This window comes from Rhodnius prolixus, unplaced genomic scaffold (assembly GCF_049639745.1).
Source record: "Rhodnius prolixus isolate KJV_2025 unplaced genomic scaffold, Rpr scaffold_13, whole genome shotgun sequence".
Taxonomy (NCBI): Eukaryota; Metazoa; Arthropoda; class Insecta; order Hemiptera; family Reduviidae; genus Rhodnius; species Rhodnius prolixus.
The window spans coordinates 369,353-394,512 of record NW_027411583.1 but is presented as its reverse complement, the minus strand read 5'-3'; the positions used below and the strand labels follow the sequence as shown (position 1 = coordinate 394,512).

Sequence of the window (25,160 nt, the reverse complement as noted above, 5' to 3'; positions counted from 1 at the left end):
ATGTCCACGTAATTCAAGTACGTCTTAGTACGCAACATTTTTCACAATTTTGGGCAATGCTAAGGGTAGGGGTTTACCTAACCCCTATTATTCTATGAGTACGTAAACGTCGGAAATGTTTACCGCCAAGGAAGCATTCCACTAAGAGAAAGCTTAATTTATTAATTATAATTTTTGCTTCGTCAGGTACGACATTCGAAACAAAAAAAGAATGAAACTCTCAAAATCTCAATTTATCATTCATTACATGATTTTAATAAACCTCATTAATGTTGGCTACTTCACTCCATTCAATAAGGCAACCCAACAAACATCTTTCTCTACACCGTTCGAATAGTCACCGCAGTCACATGCTTTGGTTGATGCATAAATTGAGAATCTAAATTCTAGTCAGAACAGTAAAGAACTGTTTTATAATTAAATCAATAACTACCATTTCTTCTGCTTTGTTGACTTTCATTTGTTAACCTCGTTTATTCATCAATATGTTCCTTGATAAATGTTTATGAAAAGAGTTTGATCTTCCAGAGCTATGCAAGAGAAACTTGTAGAAAGCAGCGAAAATGGATGATCACAAGATAATTCCCTTTACACAAAACTGTTGCGTAAAGATGGGATTTGATCGCAATAAAAAAGGGCGCCCTAGAAATAAACTGTGATGGTAAAATAAAATAAATTTATTTATTCATTATCACAAGAAATTCATTTATATCAAACAGCACACAATTAATACCAAGTAATAAATACATTACAAAAATAAGAAAAAAGAGAATAATAGTAATACATATTAGATCATAAATTATTTTGTTCATTCATTACATTTTCTTTTCCTGTGGGCTAATTCTTTCTTCCAGAGTCTGATTTTTAACTAACAATTTAAATAAAATAACAACCCTTTATTTTCTTAGGATTAATTGAAATATTTCTTTTACGAAAAATAACGATTCTTTACGACACTTTAATGTAAGAAGTTTAACATTCTTTGATTTCCTACTTATTACAATGAAATTAAAGTAACTATTAAGTTTAGGTAACTATTGTATTTAATTTTTTTTTTTAATTCTGTTCGAGTGCAACGATCATTAAAGAACGGTACAATTTTTTTTTTAAATAACAATTTTCCTTATTTTTAATAATTTTAACTTGTGAATATACACGAAGGCAGAATATTTAAAAATACAGATTATTATTAATTTAAAAAGTCATTATTACTTATTATTATTTTAAATATTATTATATTTATTATTTTAAATTATTATTATTTTAAAAAGTCATTTAAACCTTCAAAGTAATTTAATGGTACTAAAAAGCATTATGTGCAAAATTATGAGTGCAATGAAAACACTTACCATATTTTATTTGATGAATTCTCAATTAGTTGGTCTCTCAGGGTTTTTCTCTTTGGCTTACCAGTGGGGGTATAAGGTATCTCCTGCACAAATCTTACGCCACCTCTTAACTGTTTAGTCTCAGTTACTCTTTCTGTAAAAAAATGAAATCAGAAAATATTACCAGTAATATAGTCAACAAATCTATCCAGCAACTGAAACATTTTAATTTTAAGGATTTTCGATAACAAAATTATAAAATTGTTCCAAATAAAGTTGTAAGATTATTTTAAAAAGACCCAATTTTTCCTTACTTTATTTAAACTAGCCTTAACATTTTGTGGTTGTTGGCATTCTATTTTCCGTGTAAAATTTGCTCCAAATAAATCTAAAGTCTACTCGTTAAAATAATAGCTAAAATTTAATAAAACACATTAAAAAGGGATATTGGGGATTAATCATCTGGAACACCAACACTCTGACATTTTTTCGTTGTTACATATTTTAAAAATTAAGATATTAATTCTATGACTCAGGTGTTTACCATCAAACTTGAGCATTTCTGCCGACATATCATCTTTTCCAGTAGCTACATTATTCTTCAAAAGGTCATGGCATCTTCGAATTCTTCGTAAGAAAGTGATTCAATATTAAGATAATTAATCGTATCAGGCTCAAGGTGAAATATCAGCAGATATCGTAGCTTCTTGGTTCTCGCCGGTAGTTAGCGTGTTTTTAAAGTATTAAGCAAGAAAATTTATTCTGGTGTGAGGCAAAGGGATACTATTTAATTTGATCCTCACAAAGTTATCACGAAAATTGAGCTGAAAGGAAAATTGGCTAGCAGGTCATATCACTTTCTAGATACGTTAATGATATCGGTATTTTGGAAAGAAATGAAAAAGCTCTAAAAGAAGCCTTTACTGACCTTGAGAGAGAAATTAAAGATAGTAATGTAAAAGTAAAGTAAAGTAATCGCCTATTTTTTAAGGCGGGGCTTAACGTCCAACTATCAATTGGGTTCGATTCCCGGTCTTAGGCCTTGGATTTTATTTAATGGTTAATAAAAGAAATTTACAGTAAAGTATGTTTGCTAGTCGTCTCCGTCCACGAAATTAAGGATATTAGGCTGTGTTAGTCGAAAACCAAATACATAGTGGTGTCAAGATTCGAAACAAGGAGAAAACTGCACAGTCTGGCCATCAAGAATTACACTTTTTGTGCCGTCGAATGCTTCACATACCTTGGAGCTGAAATAAACAGCGAAATCAAGGTTACTGATGAGATAAAGAGAAGAATAATGGGTGGGCACAAGACATATTACGACCTCTTGTCGAAAGTTGTTCAACTCGACTCTTTTATCAAGACAGACCAAAAGTGAAGCTGATCAATTCCCTGGTCAGACATAATACAGTTCGCTTCATTTAAAGAATAAGCTATAATGGAAAAGTAGAAAGACTACCAGATGAGATGATGGCAAGAAAATAACAAGAAAAGTATTCCCGGAAAGAGTAAATAGGACGCCCGAGAAAATGCTGGAGTAAAGACTTATAAGATGATCTGCCTACAATAGGAGTGATCGAAAATCTTAAGACAAAGATACATGGGGAGGAATTGTTAGGGGCCCCCCTTGACTGTATAGAGCCAGTTATTAAAGTAAGTAATAATTGCAAAAATGTATTTCTGGTAAACAGTAATTATCGAAAATTTTATCGATCGCTACATAGAAGAAATAAAGTAAGAAAAAATAATCACACATTCATAACTAAAAATAAGTTCTCACCTGCAACATACTGCACTAGTTCATGTTCTGAGACAGGCTTGTTTGAAACGACAAACGCAACTGCATGGTCTCCATCGGTAGGATGTGGTACTCCCACGACGACTGCTTCTTTAACAGCTGGATGTTTTCGCAAAATATCTTCCAGTTCAGTAGGTGATATCTGCGGAATTGTTTAGTGTAACTAATTCAACTTGTATAGAGATCATATCAGAATCCATTTTGTAGTTTTCCCAAAATAACATTCAATTAACACTTCTGAAACTTGTTTTTTAAACGACAGGATTCATTCTAGACTGAAGGCTGTCGAATAACATCCGAAATGCTATGTGGTCAATTGCTGAGTATCAAAAGCAGCAAAAACAATAAAAAGACGGATCCAATTACTTATTTCAGTAGACATTTGCGAGAAAACCCTCTTCACATGCCCAGTCGTAACAATTTCTAAGCACTCGCCCATTTCAATTAAGAAATTCTAAATAACAGAATTACGATTTGCTATTTCAAATCACAGAAAGCGTCCCTTCTTTTAATTCACTAATCTTTTAGAAGTCTCGCTTGACTCCTAAGCGCTTCCTAACTATTTCTAGCTCAAATTAGGGCCAAAATTCGAGCTAAAAGAAAGATGGAATTCTGGCATTAGGGACTTCAATATGCTGGATATTTAATGTTTTTTCCGGAAGTTAAAAAAGATAAAATTCAAAACTCCGTTACTTTTCAACGGGCTCTAGTTTATGCAATTTCTAGATTTGACAAATTAATGCTACTTTAATGACTAAATAATATATATGTGATCAAACTTACATGATATGATTTGTACTTAATCAGTTCTTTTATTCGATCAATCACAAACAGATAACCCTCCTCGTCGTAGTATCCAATATCTCCTGTATGGACCCATCCATCTTTATCAAAAAGTGCAGCTGTAGCTTCGGGATTATTTACATATCCCTTCATCACGTATGGAACTTTTACACAAATTTCTCCCTTTTTGCCTGGTCCCAAAGGATCACCAGTTTCTAAATTTTCAATCTAAAATTTTGAATAGGCAATTAATATTTTTACTTGTAGGATGTAAAAGAAATTGCAGTAGCGCACTATAATTATATTTTTTGCGTACGCTATGAATGTACATATAAATGTATATGTATTATACATATAAGAAGGGTTCTTCACTAGATAGACACAGTGCATGAAAAACCCGCTTCAAAGAGTTAAACTATACAGTCAAGAACATTGATCTTGATTTTAGCCTATTTCAAATAATCACCAGAAGGGAAATTATTAAAGCTGTGAAATATCTACACAGAATTATTATTTTCAATAACTCCAGTAGGTGAGTTTGTAATTCCAATTTTTTTTTTAAATTCCTATTTTTGAGCTTCAAATAATTTGTAATCTATCAAATATAAACAATCAATAACGTACAAAATTGGATTTTTTTTTCTGTTTTTTCCTACCTTACATTTGCATCCTTTTGCCAGTAGACCTGTTGCGCCAACTTTGTTGAAGCCAACCTTACTGGATGAAATAATACCGACTTCTGTCATTCCTATAAATAAACATTTTAGCGAATATAGCGTGTATATGGCTGGTGTTTAAAAAAAGCATTGTTTTTCATTTAAAAAAACAAATCAATTTTTTTTACTTCTTTTTATGACTTTTTGTTCTTTAAAATAGAGCTCACGTTGAGTAAAAAGTAATTATAGCTAATAACTGAACCAGATTAGGAACCTGAAGGTGCAAATAATAAGTAAATCCATTGGCTTTCAATTATTTCTGTAAATAATTCCTTAACTAAAATTAGTTATAGTTACTATCTACTAAAAATTATTTGACGCAGAAAAGTCAAGAATAATTTGCAACTAATATCTATTAATTTTAGTTAATAATAATGATTGATAAATTTTAACTCAGGACTTTGCGGATTCATGTTTTCAACTTCACCATATTAAGGAACATCATCAGAAAAATAAATTTAACTTTAACTAACATAGTATTTTTATGTAAATTATCTATGAAATGTATTTTCTATAAGCTAATAAAAAAAAAAAAAAAAAAAATTATCTAAGATTTTGTGAATAATTAATCTTCTTACAAATTATTTTAATATAATTATTATTATTTAATTTCGTAACGATTATTTTTTATTTCATATATTAGTAGCATATTTCTCTATCATTTATGTTTTACAAGCGAGAAATTTTTGGAATTATTAATTTATATTGACGTTTAACGAGTTAAATATAGAATGTATATTTTTTTTAATCGTACCGTAAGCTTGCATGATGGGAACTTTGTGGTGAAATATTTCATCCTGAATTCGTAGAATACTCTGTGTAGATAGACAAGCTCCGCCCACAAATATCATCTTCAAACTGGTGTAGTCATATGTATTTCTATTTGACAACGCTACAATTCCCTGTAAAGCTGTTGGTGCCGTTACCCACAGTTGAATCTAAAAATAATAATAATAATAATAATAAAGCATTTTTGTTTCGTTTATTAACAATACTTAAATAAAAAGCTTTGAACTAATGGAACTTTATAAATACCTTGTGCTCTTGAATTAGGCTTAACAGCGTCTTTTCCTTGGCTGGGCGTCTCAAATATGTAACTGTGAATTCAGACATTATACCACTGATCAAGGTGATTATTCCAGTAACCCAAAATAGTGGCGATGAGGTAAGTATTGATAAGCAAACATTTTCTGGTCTGTGAAATAATTTATTTATTGGGAGAATGAAAAATGTATTTTTTAATCCACTATACAATAAAAGAGTAATATTATTGCTATCATTAAGAATCTTGTAGTTAGTATCCGTCTTTTTATTAATTAATTCTGACCGGTTTCAGTTTTACATCAATCTTCAGAAATTGTGACGGTTAAAAACGACATTCAGCACTGCGGATCCTACCAATGTTCAATAATCTACGATTATTTATTACAAATATTTAGCTATTATTATACAAGTTTGGAATTTTAATACTTCATTTTTATTTTGGGACACGAATACAGGACTAATGATTGCAGTGTACACTAATGATTTCTTTAAGCAGTCAAGTTTAAAGGATGTCGCTAGGTGAGATTCACAAATATGATACATTTGAAGAAATGGCCAGAAAGAGATGGAACTCAAATGAGGTTTCTATGTTTCCTCATTGCAACAAAGGATCGTTACACACACTTTTTTTTTTTAATTATTATCTTTTCTTTGCTACATTGAAAGTATGATGATCTAGTGAAATTTCTCCTTAAATTCACAGTTTACTCAGAAAGAGAAGTAATTGTTTTAATAAAAAAATGTTTAAAATTGAAACAAACGCCGGATTTTAATATTTATTTAGGGACCAATCTTTTCCCAAGAGATTTAAAGGAGATACCCAATCTACAGAGCTGCCTACTTGAGGATTGTGTAAAGGGGCTAGACTGGAATGTTGTGGGTATATGTGATCCATTAAATGACAGTACTTTACCCTAAAAATACTTTACGAGCACCAATACCTTTAAAAAAATCTGCAATAACAAAACAGCAAAAGATTGATACAAAAATTTTACCAAGCGACATCCTATACAGGAAAATGCTCTAATAATGAATATTTTTATACTCACAGCGGAAATGCAAGGTTCCTTATGTATAAATCCGACATCATGACCCCTTTAGGTAAACCAGTAGTTCCAGACGTGGGTAGTATGAATGAAACATGATCTTCAGCATTTTTAATGTCTGGTTTAAAGTCAGCACATTCTGATTGCTTTAGATCCTGAAAGTAAAAATACGTTAGAAAACAATTTAATTTTTTAATAGAAAAATGTTAAATGACAACTCCAGGTCCGAGAACCTCCAGGATGAAGTTCCAATACTGGATCTTAAAAGTAAGAGAAACTCTAAAAACTTGAAGCATTTTGAAAACACCTTAATAACGCTGAAGGAAATAAAGTTTTGATCAATATTAAATCGAAACTCCTCACCTATTTTCTCTTAAAGACATTCATTTTATAAAATTCATAAAGGAAGAAATCTAACAAAATCCAGTTTGCCAAATTTTTTTCTTAGTTGCACTGTAATAAACCTTTTCCAATCCAGGTTTCAACTTAAACAGATGTAAAGTACAGCTGCCTTAGTATAACGAAGTAATAATTTAAATAATAGTAAGCCAATAACCTCAGATAAATATCACTTTAAGTAAATACGCACTTTAAGTAAAAAAATAAAAAAGTAAGAATTCATTTAAACTTAGGTTTAAGAAGATATTAAATGTAAAACAGGCAACTAGAGGCATCAGCACTCTGGGACCTTCGCCTTTTCTTCTATAAACCTAAGCTAATTTTATTCACAATAGTAAAATATATTTTGAGCTGAAAGAAACCTTTTTTGAGCGTGGGAACATCATTCCGTCTTTCTTAGATTAAAAAAAAATTATTTGTGGTGAATATTACTTTTGATCTTCAAACATTGTTACCAGTGTTAATAGGAAACCTTTTCTTTGAATTTTTTTCGGTAGAGCATTTGTTCTCTCTTTGGGTGAAGAAGCGAAATGAGCTCTGCAACCTACACAGATTTCTTATCTTATTCCTCCTTCAGGGGGAAAAAATATTGCAGGCCACAGAGAAATGATGCTGACCTATTCCATTCGGGAATCCCGAGTTATACAATAAGTTAAACTTGACATAGAAATAAGCACTATTGAGGAGTTAAATTATTTTACAATTAAATTTATTCATATTGGAGGCTAATGAAAAATAAAAATAATACTAGCCATTATTTTAATTCACTTCAAGGCGTCAAATTTTGGCAACCTGAATATTCAATGAGCAAGACACCCTGATACTGGTTTAAGAAACTGTTTTCTTATAAACAAAGTAAAATTTATTCTTTAAGTAGTTCCACAACTGTTGCAATTGTAGCAGCCCCCTTCTCTTAACTCGGTAGTAAGAGTTCGCCATAGAGAGACTTCAAGGGGTAAGAAAGACACTCATGCAAAAAAAAAAAATTAAATAAAAAATACCTGGAAACATGTATGAGAAGGTTTCTGAGCATCAATAACCACTATTTTAGGTGCATAAGTCAATAACTTAGATGCCTGTTCAATTTTATTTATTGTTTCATCACCTTCAGCGAAAATAATTTGGGGTTTTATCAATTTTATGAAATGACCAATTTCATCTGAAAAAAAATTATGGTTTTTAAATAAATATTAATTATTAGAATTTGTGATACATATGTACATATGAGCCGTTTATTTTGAAAGTGGGGCAAGTCCATTTTTTGTTATTTCGAGATATTTAAGGTTTTGCGTTTCAATAAATTTAAAAATATTGGTAAATATTAATTGACATATTTTTTGATTTTGTGGTGTTAGATAATGTAAGTTTATAATCCAATAGTGTTTATAGTGCTGGCTAAGAAAATAAAGGTTTTATTATAACTAAATGGACTTGCTTCACTTTCAAAATTAATGAATTATTGTAATCGTTGATTTAAATGGATAATATTTCAGTCGTATGTCTTTTTTTAACAATAAAAACAAAATACTAATCAATAGTTCAACTATTCTTCTTTTTTTGGATCATTTTGGTCCGAATTGCCTTCGTATTCAGATTCTGATTCCAAGATTCTTCTTTTATTATCGATTGTCATGGGTCTTATTTCTACAAACATAATAAAAATAATAAAATTACTTGCAAATGAGGATTTTATTGAAATGGCGTTATTACCCAGAAAAGTATTTTTATATTATTTTTGTTACCTACCAAATTCACTTTTAGATGCATCAGAGTTATAATTACCGTTGTAATCGGTTTCAGCCATTTTTTTTTTTTATAAAATAAACCACAATCCATTATTAATTTTCAAATAATGAAACTTTTTTCGTTCACCGAGCACAAAGTACTTATTATTATTAAATAATAATAAATTTTATGAAATATTGTACAATCACCGATTACCAATATCAAAGATAGATAGATAAGACATGATGTTAAACCATCACATTTGCTTGACCATACAGCAACCGGAGTTAAATTTTGCTGTACGGTTAAATAATTTCAACCTAAGATGGACTTGCACCATTTTCAAATTAAACATATTTACAATATTGTTAAGAGCTAAAACTTCCATCCCCCAAATATTAGGATTCTGAATTTTTTTTCACTCTAAATTGTTTACAGATAAAAAGATCATACTAAGTTTTATCTATAATTACCATTATCTTCATTTTTTTCAAAAATAAACTTGCCCCACTTTCAAAATAAACGGCTCATATATAAAATATCTATCGTATGACCGGAATGTTTTCTTAATTTCCATCATTAATTCTTGCCACTTTAAGTTTCCATTGATAAAGATGCTTTAAAGAAAAACAATACCATTCATATTCAAATGTACTTAAAAAAAGAGATATATTTTTTTTATTAAATTATTCAATACTTGTAATAAATTATTTCCTTGACCTGGGACTTCTTCCTAGATGCATTGCATGATACCAGACGAGAACTAAGGTTTCGGATTCAGGAACTTCCTTCAGATAAGTTGGCTAATAAGCCCTTACGCATGCATGCCTTATGGATAAGCAGTCGGAGAAGAGGTGTAAAATCTGGTGGCTCAAGCCGTTCTACCAAAAACATCAAGAGGGAACCCATTTGCAAATATCTCTGGTCTAATAGTAAAGGGGTTGGACATGGAGCTATCTATTCCATAATTTAAAAAAATATCTTGTTAAGATGAACAATAATCAAATCCGGGTGGCTAAAACTGAAATGAGAACTGGCACACCCAACAAAAAAATAGTACAAGAAAATATTATCTTTTCAGTCATTTAGTTGTTAATCTGGCACTCTCCTTTTCATGATTTAAACTGCCATATTTCTCATCATTATTGCCAATTAATGTTTTTCATTAAAATGGAAAGAGTTCGACAAGCCCAAATTGTTGCGCACTTAAGATAGTTATTGAAAAAAGTATCCAGAAAGTAATCTCACAAAAGTGCTTATTGACAAATTTTCTAAATTTTTATTGCATATTGATCAAAAACCAATGTAATGAAATAATAATAATAATTTTATGCCAACACGTAGTTGTAGTCAGGAAACCTGACGGAGAAAAACTTATTTGCGAGATAAAAGGAAGCTAATTAGTAACGTATTCACATCCGATATGGTACAAATACAAGTCAGTGGCTTTAATAGGTAAGAAATGTGACTAGAATGTTTAAAAAACAACAATGCTCTTAAAGTACAGGTGTGATATTTAATTGCAACACATTATTATGTAAGCAAAACTCAACAACAAGAGAGCAAATAATATGCAAAACATTAAACATTTAATAATATAATCCTTTCGGGCAAGTGGAATAAATAATTCTTGGCTTTTCTGCCACATCCCAGTCCAATACTTGGTGTGAACAACTAGTTGGCTTATCTACTGACAACTTCTAGCAACCTACTACATACAATCATTATCACAGGAAATACATTGCATACGTCTGCCTACATAAATTAAATCATTATGACTCTAAAAGAAGCCTCAATAGATGGTTATTTGGGTAGCAAAATTTTTAGAGTTTTAACCTATCATCCTAAATAATCTACCGCTTATTAATAAAATAATACAATAAATATTCCAAGAAACAATTCATCAAACAGAACGAAGAAATTGAAAGAATCGCTAAAAAACTTCTGGGCCTGCAATCCATTGTTCAGGGCTAATATAAAAAAGATCTTTGTATATATGTATGTACCAAACATAACGTTCAACAATTTTTTGCGATAGATTAGATACAATACCTAAACAATCTCAGACATAAATTAGTATTTCTCACAAAAGTACACCATTAAAAAAAAAAGTCACCGTCAATGACAGTTGCAATACATCATTAATGATAGACCTGAATAAGTGGTCATGAGGAAGGTGCAACGTAATTTTGAGTGTATTATCTGAATTGTTTCTTAACTGCTAGTTAGAATCAAGGTTATCAATTCTAAAGGATATATTATTCGAAAAGAGCAGACTTCCTATTGCGTAGCGTGACGACCATTCACTGAATACTGCTATTTATAAATAACAACATGCAACATACTTTGACAAAAAAAAATAAAATAAATCTAGATTAACTCTATATTTTTAAGCAAATATATTCATTTGATGAAATATTTCTACTTTTTTTAGGCACTAATAGCTGGACTAATTAATAGATAAGAACATTACCACAATCAATAGTAATAACTAACACTACAATATAAAACAAACAAGCAAATCACAAAATTATGATTTTCACTTACATAAGATGAATAATTGACCTCGGATTTTTAATTCACTTAAGAACCCTCTAGTTTTCTTTGTATAACAATTACATCATGTAAGCAAATGTTGTTTCGGTATTGTTTTTCTTGGAAACTACTAAACTAAAAAAGATAAATTAAACGCGCTAGAAAACTGTTTTGAATATGAAGTTGTTATGGTAGAAAACAAGTTACTTTGGAACGAAAAAAGGAATTAGCTGGAGGCGTGAAGAACTCCCAGGTTCGCTATCAGCTGATTGCCCTCAGGTATTTTATTCCAAGGTACCCTTCAACTCCCTATTCGGCGATGGATAGTTTAGTCTGCGACAAGAGAACCAAACCAATAGTGACCACAGACAAATGTTGATGCGCCTTGAATTTATAAATACATATATGTATATTTTGAGAATTAAAAAATTATGAAATGTCTAACCTACTGTGAGTGCTGAATCTAGCGGAGCAACCGTGGCTCCAACAAGAATTGAAGATAAAACGAACAATTGGGCTTCCTGGCTGTTGAATGTAACGACAGATACCACCGTACCCTCGCCTACTCCTTCAGCTTTCAACCCTTGTGCTAAAGATAAGGAGTCTTTCCTTAACTGCTTATAAGTCAATTCGCGGCCAGTTTCGGCTTCTCTCTGAAAAAACAAATCACTTTCTAGAGTTCTAAGTAGTTATTCAATAAATGATATTAGTCATAGGAAGTACAACACAACTGTGACTGCGTACTTTTTTTTTAAATCAACCAAGAAAAATCAACGTAGTTTTTTGTTTGCCACAGTCAATTCTTAATTTTAGTGGTTTTAAATCTCTAAATAAACGCTTTAATATGCTACAATTAGAAACCCATAAAGTGATGTAAGGCCTTATAAGTAACTCGTAATGGGGCGTTACAAGGACAGTCCAGATGTGGTTGCAATAAATAGGACAAAGTATCTTTACTTTATACAAATGCACCAAAACAAAAACAAAAATAAACGTAAAGATGTTGATTTTTTTAGACATTGACGTGGCTTACGTCTAGAAACCAAATGTAGGTGTGGCAATAGTAAACTCAAGTTTGCAACTAAGATTATATGTAGATATTAATACTTTAAAATTTCTAACAAACACTGAAATAGGTTCTGGACGTTCATCATCTCAAATGTTGATGCGCCTCAAATTAAAAAGAAAATTCAAACTCTAACCCATATGATTTACTGTTAAGAACGCACGGTGATAACCTCTGCGGGAGGTTGTTTGAGATTAGAGTTAATGTTAATGTTAAACAGTTAATGTAAAACCATAAATTTCTTTTAAATCGTTAGGTAGAACTGTGTTCCTTGTGTGTAGTCGAAAACACAGTTCATATTTTGATTTTGATCAATTACAATTTCATTAATTTTGTTGATTACTGAAAGTAGTCACTGAATTCGTTCGTTTATTGAATGATTGTAATAAATCCCGAGCTGAGATTAATTATGCGCAACCGACTTGCTCCTTCCGAAATTAGAAATACATTTCTTTAGATTTTTCCTTCAAGTAAATTGTTAAATAACAGAGGAGTGGCGAAATGAAAGCCAATACAAAGACCCCAAGATAAGACCTGAGAAATGATGGTGGCTAAAGAAGAAATTATGTTGTAGCTTATGAGAAAAATTTGGATATACCGCGCTTCCAAGAAGTAATACTGTAAGTTCTAGACTCTGTCCTCACGCTAAAGTACAGAGACCTATTCCTGTAAATTTACGGTATTTTTGCAATTGCTCAAGGAGCAGTTATTATAGAAAGCCATTTAAAAAAAGTATGAAGTAGATTGTATAAATAAAATTTAAAATTATAAATTAGAATTTTTTTTTCAGTAAGAAAGTTCTTTGCGGACAGAAAGTTTAATACTAAGCTAAATATCCTAATTTTGCATATTTATTATAAGTGGTAATAAAAGATGTACACAAAATCATTGCTAAGTTAAAAGAACAGTAAAATCTTCAATCTGAGCCTGTTAATGTTTTCCGTTATTTATATTTTTCACATGTTTTGCAAAATTATGAAAAAGTTCCGTAAACTTAAATATTTGAACCAAGCAATATTATTTGTCTGTTATACAACATATCTATTATATATTTGCTAATTTTCCCTCAGACGGTCATGGATTATTCTTCTAAAATGAAGAATGTTAATATTTTGTTTTTCATTTGTTTTGTATTCGAATAAAGACGAATTATTATTTTTACATCTACTATTTTTTGTGACTTCAATAGCTTTCCTATGTTTATAGCCTTAGAATTAAAGACTAAAGTAAAAAATATGTTGAACCTAAACTATGTTATTTAAAAATTGGCACAAAACAAATAACAGGTCTTCCTTGAACGCAAACCATTACCGTGCACTTTGAAATGGCCTTCCAGTTTAATGACGGAGAGGTACATAGCATAATTTGTTTTTATTTCGTCCCCAATTATCTACTTCTATGAATTTGCCGACTTTAGGTAGTACCCAATTTGCAAGGATCCGAGTTGGCTCTTGATGTTTTTATGACGAATGCGATAGATGATTAATCCCTTTATAAACAGGTACATATGTATGTATATCAAACACGAAATTTGATTTGTATAATAAAGATGATTTGTCGGTTTGGAGTTCTGCAAGTTTCTTTTTTAGGCTTTTTTTTAAAAAAAATTAGTGCTTTTGAAGGCTTATTGACTTCATATGTATATCAATAAGCTACGATTAGTTGAAAATTTATGATTACATAAAAATTTTCGTATTTTGTTTTCACCATCGCAAAGATAAAAAAATCAACAAGTTTCTTTCCACACAAAAGCAAATTCATTGACTTCTCAGTTACGTAAAGAGTATCATGTTATTAATATTTATGCCTACGTCCGACGAGTACTACGCAACTGATAAGTGTTCATACTGTAACAGTGAGTAGTGGAAGTTGGACAAGTTGCTGTTTTTGTTTAAATAACAGCTGTGTGTTTATTTGTGAAATGATTATTTATTTATTATGTTGTCAGTTAGAGTTGGCACTTGCTGGTGTACAGTTTTACTACTTGTAGAAAAGCCAAGTTTTCCTCTTACTGACCTGCGAGTTTTCTTGTCTGCGGCCCATGATTGCTTGTCCATAAATGTATGAAATAATTTATTAATTAAATTTATTCAGATTAATTAGCGTTAACAACTGTAGCTTTATTCAAATAGTTTATTTTTCCTATCCCTCTGTGAGTGTGAGTGTTCATTGCTACAAGTGGCTTTCTATAGTAGTGGTAAGTATTTGGAAGAGTCAGCGGCTTGCCTGCAGTAGTAATACTCCAACAAAACCGGAAGGACATTCGTTCGATCGTTGTCGAACAACCAGACTAACTATCTTGTGTTTTCAAGCTTTACCTAGGAGTATCTCTCCAGGCTGACTTAGTCTAATCAAACAGGATTGGTAATGGCTCCTCCAACTAGAGCTAGACTATGTCTCAACTAATTCTTAGGGTCGCATTGCATAAGCTAATTGGCTAGCTTACTACTTTTAAGTTAGAGATTGGTTTAGAAGCATACTCGTAGAACGAATGGATTCATGTAAAAGTTGTAGGCGAGTTAAGCCATTTAATCTTGTCTTAGAACTGGAATTTCTCTTATAATTTGAATAGTCTAATAGACTGTAAAATAAAAAAAAATATAATAAAATAGAGAACATTAGAATTTGGACGAAATCTTCGAATAGATTCAAGTTGGTATCTGAAAAACTTACCAGACTTTCTCAATTTGGGACACATTTTTTTCGATTTGAAGTAATAGACACCCATTCCATACATATCCACAACACTCTAATTTTTTTTTAATGGATCTTAAAATTTCTATTTTCTATTGATCCCTAATTTGCAAACTTTATATCAAATAAAAAAATTAATTAGAAAATTACCTGCGCAACAACATCACCGTTGTTATTTTTAAGAGCAGAAAACAGTTCATCAGCCACACTGACTCTAGCATCTAGCGGTTGCAAGGGAGGTCCAGAGATGTAGTGGACTTTTTCTTCCATGTTGGACATACTTAATAAACGTCAGTTTCTATCTGAACTGGTTTTTTTGAATTGTGCCGTTTTAAGAGAATGAACAGTGTATAGTGGGGATCTATTATACTGTTATTCTTTCAATACAGCAGCGCTAGTAACTAAATGCAAGATTATTTACACTAAAGTTACAACCTACATTTTTGTTTCCTTAAGCTACATCATATCACACTACTAAGAATATTAAAATGTGTAAACAAATATGATAAGATACATGACTTCGCACCTATTTTTTGAAAGTCATAAACCAAATTTATAAAATAAAAATATCTGGTATGAATATTTACACGATTTCTTCTCAAAAAATTTTATTTAAGTGAAGAAATTTAGAATTTTGACAAAAAACATTAAATTTAATTAGTAAAATGGACAAACTTAATCAATATTCCTCTAATGTTATAAAATTAATTTTAAAATTTAATTCCTATCTATAAATTATAAAACTACTATAGTCGAGCCTCCCATAAAAGACACTCTCACTAGCGACCACCTCCATTTTCGGGCAGTTTTTGGATTTCCCCGTTTTTCCCCTATATACTTTCTATATAAAAGAACCTACGTCTAACGGTCACTCTACAAACATAGCGACCGCGGACATTGATTTTGGGGAACGGATTATATGTTACACCTCCCACCAACGATCACCTTATTATTAAAAGTTCGTTTGATGCGGTGATAAAAATTATTATATATTATAATAATAAAATAATTATATTACTTTGGAAGAACAATACTATTTTTTCCGATATGTCTCTCAAACGAAAGTGATTAACTCTATAAGAGAAAATAAATGTGTTGGAAGATTTTGCAAAAACCATATCGAGCCATCGTCAACTTGCCGAAAGGTTTGTTCTATTTTTCTAAGAAATTCAATTATTCTGTGAGTTTGCATAATTTCTAACAAAAAGTTAATTATGTACAATTAGGTTTGGAGTTGGAAAAACGCAGATTACCAATATTTTGAAGGACCGAGATGGAATCTACGCGTTGAAAAAATAAAACGGCTTGCAAAACAAAATTAGTGATTATTTTTACAATGTTGAGGAGTGATACAGTAAAAGTGCGTCTGCCCATTTAGTTTAGCAAAAATTTACCGTTCATAAAGTAATAAAAAAAGTTAAATGTGGATAAAAAATGCAATGTAAATTTATATTGCTATTTGATTTATGATTTTTTTGATGATAATCATCAGAGAAATGTTTTAAATAAAATATTATTTTTTAGTATGATGATAATTTTACCATAAATTATTATTAGCGGTTCATTATTTTAGGTGACTAAATTATTATTGTTATAAATAAATGTGATGATTATTATAAAAATTATTAAATAAGACAATAATATGTAGTTTTTTGATAAATGTTTTGCATAATTAAGGAAAATTTAATGCACATCATATAGCTAAATAATTATGCAATTATGTACGTTTTTAAATCTATTAATAATAAACAAACCCAAATGAAAAATAAATTTGGAACTTTTTCCTGTAAAAACTAATTTTCAGCCTCAAACATTAGAAATACGATATTAAAGCTTGGTCACTAACGATACATTATTTACTGGTAATATTGAATCTCAACATGTTCGGGATCTGGCAAACTATTGCCACAACGTAAAGACAATAAATCTATATGGTCATACTTAAATGAAATAATTTGTACTTAATCAGTTCTTTTATTCGATCGATAACAAACAAATAATCCTCCTCGTCGTAGTATACATCTATCTTTATCAAACAGTCCCGATGTAGCTTCAGGATTATTAATATATACATTCTTTCATTGTGTATGGAGCTTTGACGCGAATTTCTTCTTTAAGGCCTGGTCCCAAGAATCACCAGTTTATAAATTTTCCCTCTAAAAATGTTAATTTTCCCTTATTACAAAAAATGAAGCAATAAGATTAAATAAGGAAGGGACTGGCTAAGCACAGTGGAAAACAAACTCAACCTGGAGATACCAGTTTCAAATCGGTGCTGCACAGTGTATCTGTGACGAAAGAACACTGTTCTAAGGCCAATGGTTGTGCATTTTGGGACGATCTATTTTGAAGAACCAGAAGTAAAAGCCATTGGGAAAAGTGAACTATTCTAATACCACAGGAATGCGGGCGCCACAGTAACCGAGCGGTTAGAGGCGAGACCTGCGAAGCTAATATGTATTGTGGTACTGGGTACAATTCCCGGTCGAAGGCCTTGGATTTTATTTAAAGTTGAATAAAAGAAATTTACAATAAAGTAGTATGTTTGCTAATCGCCTCCGGCCACGACACCTAATTGGAAGTTGGACGTTAAGCACCGCCTGAAAAAATAGGCGATTACTTTACTTTTCTTTTTACCACAAGAATGCGAGTTTTTCTGTATTAGATAGTTAATATTAAAAGTAATGCTAGATTGTACACTTAGGGTCGATCTATTTTGAAAAATAGGAAATAAAAACTATTAGAAAAAGTGGAAATTACTCTCCAATCACCAATTACATTTGGAATGCTGCTGTTTCCGTATTTGATAGTTAATACTAAGGGCAATGCGGGATTATATATATTGAGCAAATTTATTCTGAAAAGCAAGAGGTAAAAACCATTGGAGAAAGTGGAAATAGTCTCCAAATATCACACGAATGCTGCTGTTTTTGTACTTGTTAGTAAATATTGCAGCCAATGCTAGATTGTACACTTTGAGTCGAACTATTTGGATATACAAAAACCAGTGGAAAAAGTGGAAATATTTTCCTAATTACACTGGAATGTTGCTGTTCCTACAATTGTTAGTTAATATTAAGGCCAAAGTTAAGTTGTACACTTAAGGTTAATACATCGGGAAAAACAAGAAGCAAAAAGCATTGGAAAAAGTGAAAACTGTCTCCTGTTTTCAATGGAACACTGCTGACTCTGCACTAGATAGTTATTAATAAGGGAAATGCAAGATTGTACATCATGGGTCGATATATTTTGAGAAACAAGAAGTAAAAACTAATGAAAAAGTAGAAATACTCACCTAATTTCAATAGATTTCTGCTGTTTCTGCATTAGATAGTTAATATTAAGGGTAATGCTAGATTGTTCATCTTAGGTCTATCTATTTTGAGAAACAAGAAGTAAAAACTAGTGGAAAAAGTAGAAATAGTATTCTAATTTCAAGTAGATTTCTGCATTTCCTTAATTTGATAGTTAATTTTAAGAGCAATGCAAGATTGTACATCTTCGGTCGATCTCCTTTTAAAAGGAAGAAGTAAAAACTAATGAAAAAGTAGAAAGCATCCTTTAATTTCACTGGATTGCTGCTGTTTCTGCATTAGATAGTTAATATTAAGGGCAATGCTAGATTGTACCTCTTGGGTCGATCTATTTTGAAAAGTTAGAAGTAAAAGCTAATGGAAAAAGTAGAAATACTCACCTAATTTCAATAGATTTCTGCTGTTAGGCAATTTGATAGTTAATATTAAGGGCAATGCTACATTGTACGTCTTGGGTCGATCTATTTTGAGAAACAAGTAGTAAAAACTAGTGGAAAAAGTAGAAATAGTCTCATAATTTCAAGTAGATTTCTGCATTTCCTTAATTTGATAGTTAATTTCAAGAGCAATGAAAGATTCTACATCTTGGGTAGATCTCTTTTGAAAAAAAAGAAGTAAAAACTAAAGAAAAAATAGAAATTTTCCTTTAATTTCACAGGATTTCTGCTGTTTGTGCATTTGATAGTTAATATTAACGGCAATGCTAGATTGTACATCTTCGGTCGAACTATTTTGAGAAACGAGAAATAAAAACTAATGAAAAAGTAGAAATCTTCCTTTAATTTCACTGGATTTCTGCTGTTTGTGCATTTGATAGTTAATATAACGGGCAATGCTAGATTGTACATCTTGGGTCGAACTATTTTGAGAAACGAGAAGTAAAAGCTACTGGGAAAAGTAGAAAAAATATCCTAATTTCAAGTAGATTTCTGCATTTCCTTAATTTGATAGTTAATTTCAAGAGCAATGAAAGATTCTACATCTTGGGTCGATCTATTAAGAAAACTAAGAAGTAAAAATTAATGGAAAAAGTAGAAATCTTCCTTTAATTTAACTGGATTTCTGCTGTTTGTGCATTTGATAGTTAATATTAAAGGCAATGCTAGATTGTACATCTTGGGTCGATCTATTTTGAAAAACAAGAAGTAAAAACTACTGGAAAAAGTAGGAATCTTCCTTCAATTTCACTGGATTTCTGCATTTCCTTAATTTGATAGTTAATTTTAAGAGCAATGCAAGATTGTACATCTTCGGTCGATCTCTTTTGAAAAAGAAGAAGTAAAAACTAATGAAAAAGTAGAAAGCATCCTTTAATTTCACTGGATTGCTGCTGTTTCTGCATTAGATAGTTATTATTAAGGGCAATGCTAGATTGCACATCTTGGGTCGATCTATTTTGAAAAGTTAGAAGTAAATGCTAATGGAAAAAGTAGAAATACTCACTTAATTTCAATAGATTTCTGCTGTTTGGCAATTTGATAATTAATAATAAGTGCAATGCTAAATTGTCAATGTTAGGTCGATCTATTTTGAGAAATAAGAAGTAAAAACTAATGGAAAAAGTAGAAATCTTCCTTTAATTTCACTGGAATGCTGCTGTTCCAGCATTAGATAGTTAATATTATGGGCAATGCTAGATTGTACATCTTGGGTCGATCTATTTTGAGAAACAAGAAGTAAAAACTACTGGAAAAAGTAGAAATCTTCCTTTAATTTCACTGGATTGCTGCTGTTTCTGTATTTGATAGTTAATATTAAGGGCAATGCTAGATTGTACATCTTGGTTCGATCTATTTCTAAAAGTTAGAAGCAAACGCTAATGGAAAAAGTAGAAATCTTCCTTTAATTACACTGGAATACAGCTGTTCCTGCATTAGATAGTTATTATTAAGGGGAATGCTAGATTACACATCTTGGGTAGATCTATATTGAAAAACAAGAAGTAAAAACTAATTGAAAAAGTAGAAATCTTCCTTTAATTTCACTAGATTTCTGCTGTTTGTGCATTTGAGAGTTAATATTAAAGGCAATGCTAGATTGTACATCTTCGGTCGATCTCCTTTGAAAAGGAAGAAGTAAAAACTAATGAAAAAGTAGAAAGCATCCCTTAATTTCACTGGATTGCTGCTGTTTCTGCATTAGATAGTTAATATTAAGGGCAATGCTAGATTGTACATCTTGGGTCGATCTATTTTGAAAAGTTAGAAGTAAAAGCTAATGGAAAAAGTAGAAATACTCACCTAATTTCAATAGATTTCTGCTGTTAGGCAATTTGATAGTTAATATTAAGGGCAATGCTACATTGTACGTCTTGGGTCGATCTATTTTGAGAAACAAGTAGTAAAAACTAGAGGAAAAAGTAGAAATAGTCTCATAATTTCAAGTAGATTTCTGCATTTCCTTAATTTGATAGTTAATTTTAAGAGCAATGCAAGATTGTACATCTTGGGTAGATCTCTTTTGAAAAGGAAGAAGTAAAAACTAATGGAAAAGTAGAAATCTTCCTTTAATTTCACTGGATTGCTGCTGTTTCTGCATTAGATAGTTAATATTAAGGGGAATGCTAGATTACACATCTTGGGTCGATCTATTTTGAAAAGATAGAAGTAAAAGCTAATGGAAAAAGTAGAAATACTCACTTAATTTCAATAGATTTCTGCTGTTTGGCAATTTGATAATTAATAGTAAGTGCAATGCTAAATTGTCAATGTTAGGTCGATCTATTTTAAGAAATAAGAAGTAAAAACTACTGGAAAAAGTAAGAATCTTCCTTCAATTTCACTGGAATGCTGCTGTTCCTGCATTAGATAGTTAATATTATGGGCAATGGTAGATTGTACATCTTGGGTCGATCTATTTTGAGAAACAAGAAGTAAAAACTACTGGAAAAAGTAGAAATCTTCCTTTAATTTCACTGGATTTCTGCTGTTTGTGCATTTGATAGTTAATATTAAGGGCAATGCAACATTGTACAACTTGGGTCGTTCTATTTTGAGAAACAAGAAGTAAAAATTAGTGGAAAAAGTAGAAATAGTCTCATAATTACAAGTAGACTTCTGCATTTCCTTAAATTGATAATTAATTTTAAGAGCAATGCAAGATTGTACATCTTGGATCGAACGCTTTTGAAAAGGAAGAAGTAAAAACTAATGAAAAAGTAGAAAGCATCCTTTAATTTCACTGGATTGCTGCTGTTTCTGCATTATATAGTTAATTATAAGAACAATGCTAGATCGTACATCTTGGGTCGATCCATTTTGAAAAAGAAGAAGCAAAATCTCATGGAAAAAGTAGAAATACTCACCTAATTTCAATAGATTTCTGCTGTTTGGCAATTTGATAATTTATATTAAGTGCAATGCTAAATTGTAAATGTTTGGTCGATCTATTTTGAGAAATAAGAAGTAAAAACTAATGGAAAAAGTAGAAATCTTCCTTTAATTTCACTGGAATGCTGCTGTTCCTGCATTAGATAGTTAATATTAAGGGCGATGCTAGATTGCACATCATGGGTCGATCTATTTTGAAAAGTTAGAAGTAAAAGCTAATGGAAAAAGTAGAAATACTCACCTAATTTCAATAGATTTCTGCTGTTTGGCAATTTGATAATTTATATTAAGTGCAATGCTAAATTGTAAATGTTTGGTCGATCTATTTTGAGAAATAAGAAGTAAAAACCAATGGAAAAAGTAGAAATCTTCCTTTAATTTCACTGGAATGCTGCTGTTCCTGCATTAGATAGTTAATATTAAGGGCGATGCTAGATTGTATATCTTGGGTGGATCTTTTTTGAGAAACAAGAAGTAAAAACTACTGGAAAAAGTAGAAATCTTCCTTTAATTTCATTGGAATGCTGCTGTTTCTGCTTTTGATAGTTAATATTAAAGCCAATGCTTGATGGTGGATGCTAGGTGGATCTATTTTAAAAACTTAGAAGTCCAAACGAAAGGAAAAAGTGAAAATATTCTCTTAATTTCAATAGAATACTGCAGTTTGTGCATTTGATAGTTAGTATTAAGTGCAATGCTAGATAGTACATGTTTGGTCGATCTATATTCAAAAACAAGAAGTAAAAACTAATTGAAAAAGTAGAAATCTTCCTTTAATTTCACTGGAATGCTGCTGTTTCTGCAATAGATAGTTAATATTAAGGGCAGTGCTATATTGTACATCTTGGGTAGATCTATATTGAGAAACAAGAAGTAAAAACTAATGGAAAAAGTAGAAATCTTCCTTTAATTTCACTGGATTGCTGCTGTTTCTGTATTTGATAGTTAATATTAAGGGCAATGCTAGGTTGCACATCTTGGGTCGATCTATTTTGAAAAGTTAGAAGTAAATGCTAATGGAAAAAGTAGAAATACACACTTAATTTCAATAGATTTCTGCTGTTTGGCAATTTGATAATTAATAATAAGTGCAATTCTAAATTGTCAATGTTAGGTCGATCTATTTTGAGAAATAAGAAGTAAAAACTAATGGAAAAAGTAGAAATCTTCCTTTAATTTCACTAGAATGCTGCTGTTCCTGCATTAGATAGTTATTATTAAGGGGAATGCTAGATTACACATCTTGGGTAGATCTATATTGAGAAACAAGAAGTAAAAACTAATGGAAAAAGTAGAAATTTTCCTTTAATTACACTGGATTGCTGCTGTTTCTGTATTTGATAGTTAATATTAAGGGGAATGCTAGATTACACATCTTGGGTAGATCTATATTGAGAAATAAGAAGTAAAAACTAATGGAAAAAGTAGAAATCTTCCTTTAATTTCACTGGATTGCTGCTGTTTCTGTATTTGATAGTTAATATTAAGGGCAATGCTAGATTGTACATCTTGGTTCGATCTATTTTGAAAAGTTAGAAGTAAACGCTAATGGAAAAAGTAGAAATACTCACCTAATTTCAATAGATTTCTGCTGTTTGGCGATTTGATAATTGATATTAAGTGCAATGCTAAATTGCAAATGTTAGGTCGATCTATTTTGAGAAACAAGAAGTAAAAACCATTAAAAAAAGTAGAAATAGTCTCATAATTTCAAGTAGATTTCTGTATTTCCTTAATTTGATAGTTAATTTCAAGAGCAATGACAGATTTTACACCTTGGGTCCATCTATTTTGAGAAACAAGAAGTAAAAACTAGTGGATAAAGTACAAATAGTCACCTAATTTCATAGGAAAGTAGCAGTTTCTGCATTAGATATTTAATTTAAGAACAATGCAAGATCGTAAATCATGGGTCGATCTATTTTGAAAAACAAGAAGTAAAAACTACTGAAAAAAGTAGAAATCTTCCTTTAATTTCACTGGATTTCGGCTGTTTGTGTATTTGATAGTTAATATTAAGGGCAATGCTAGATTCTACACGTTAGGACAATCTATTTTGAGAAACAAGAAGTAAAAACTACTGGAAAAAATAGAAAAAATATTCTAATTTCAAATAGATTTCTACATTTTCTAAATTTCATAGTTAATATTAAGGGCAATACTAGATTCTACACGTTAGGACAATCTATTTTGAGAAAAAAGAAGTAAAAACTACTGGAAAAAGTAGAAATCTTCCTTTAATTTCACTGGATTTCGGCTGTTTGTGTATTTGATAGTTAATATTAAGGGCAATGCTAGATTCTACACGTTTGGACAATCTATTTTGAGAAACAAGAAGTAAAAACTACTGGAAAAAGGAGAAAAAATATCCTAATTTGAAATAGATTTCTACATTTTCTAAATTTCATAGATAATATTAAGGGCAATGCTAAATGCAATACTGGATTTCTGCTGTTTGTGCATTTGATAGTTAATATTAAAATCAATGCTAGATTGTACATCTTGGGTCGAACTATTTTGAGAAACGAGAAATAAAAACTAATGAAAAAGTAGAAATCTTCCTTTAATTTCACTGGATTGCTGCTGTTTCTGCATTAGATAGTTAATATTAAGGGCAATGCTAGATTGCACATCTTGGGTCGATCTATTTTGAAAAGTTAGAAGTAAAAGTTAATGGAAAAAGTAGAAATACTCACTTAATTTCAATAGATTTCTGCTGTTTGGCAAATTGATAATTAATAATAAGTGCAATGCTAAATTGTCAATGTTAGGTCGATCTATTTTGAGAAATAAGAAGTAAAAACTACTGGAAAAAGTAAGAATCTTCCTTCAATTTCACTGCAATGCTGCTGTTCCTGCATTAGATAGTTAATATTAAGGGCAATGCTAGATTGTACATCTTGGGTCGATCTATTTTGAAAAGATAGAAGTAAAAGCTAATGGAAAAAGTAGAAATACTCACTTAATTTCAATAGATTTCTGCTGTTTGGCAATTTGATAATTAATAGTAAGTGCAATGCTAAATTGTCAATGTTAGGTCGATCTATTTTGAGAAATAAGAAGTAAAAACTACTGCAAAAAGTAAGAATCTTCCTTCAATTTCACTGGAATGCTGCTGTTCCTGCATTAGATAGTTAATATTATGGGCAATGGTAGATTGTACATCTTGGGTCGATCTATTTTGAGAAACAAGAAGTAAAAACTACTGGAAAAAGTAGAAATCTTCCTTTAATTTCACTAGATTTCTGCTGTTTGTGCATTTGATAGTTAATATTAAGGGCAATGCAACATTGTACAACTTGGGTCGTTCTATTTTGAGAAACAAGAAGTAAAAATTAGTGGAAAAAGTAGAAATAGTCTCATAATTAAAAGTAGACTTC

General features: G+C 30.8%; 1 protein-coding gene across 1 annotated transcript; it reads right to left on the bottom strand.

The window, feature by feature from the left end:
* Nucleotides 1-1,018: 1,018 nt before the first annotated feature.
* Nucleotides 1,019-15,486, bottom strand: LOC141447832 (luciferin 4-monooxygenase-like). Its single transcript, XM_074115709.1, has 10 exons — nt 15,288-15,486; nt 11,823-12,030; nt 8,119-8,276; nt 6,722-6,873; nt 5,664-5,823; nt 5,383-5,566; nt 4,569-4,660; nt 3,913-4,140; nt 3,112-3,271; nt 1,019-1,482 (listed from the first exon to the last, which is right to left on the bottom strand). The coding sequence occupies exons 1-10, from the start codon at nt 15,414-15,416 to the stop codon at nt 1,346-1,348; spliced, it is 1,608 nt and encodes a 535-aa protein (XP_073971810.1). The 5' UTR covers nt 15,417-15,486; the 3' UTR covers nt 1,019-1,345.
* Between the last annotated feature and the right edge of the window lie 9,674 nt (nt 15,487-25,160).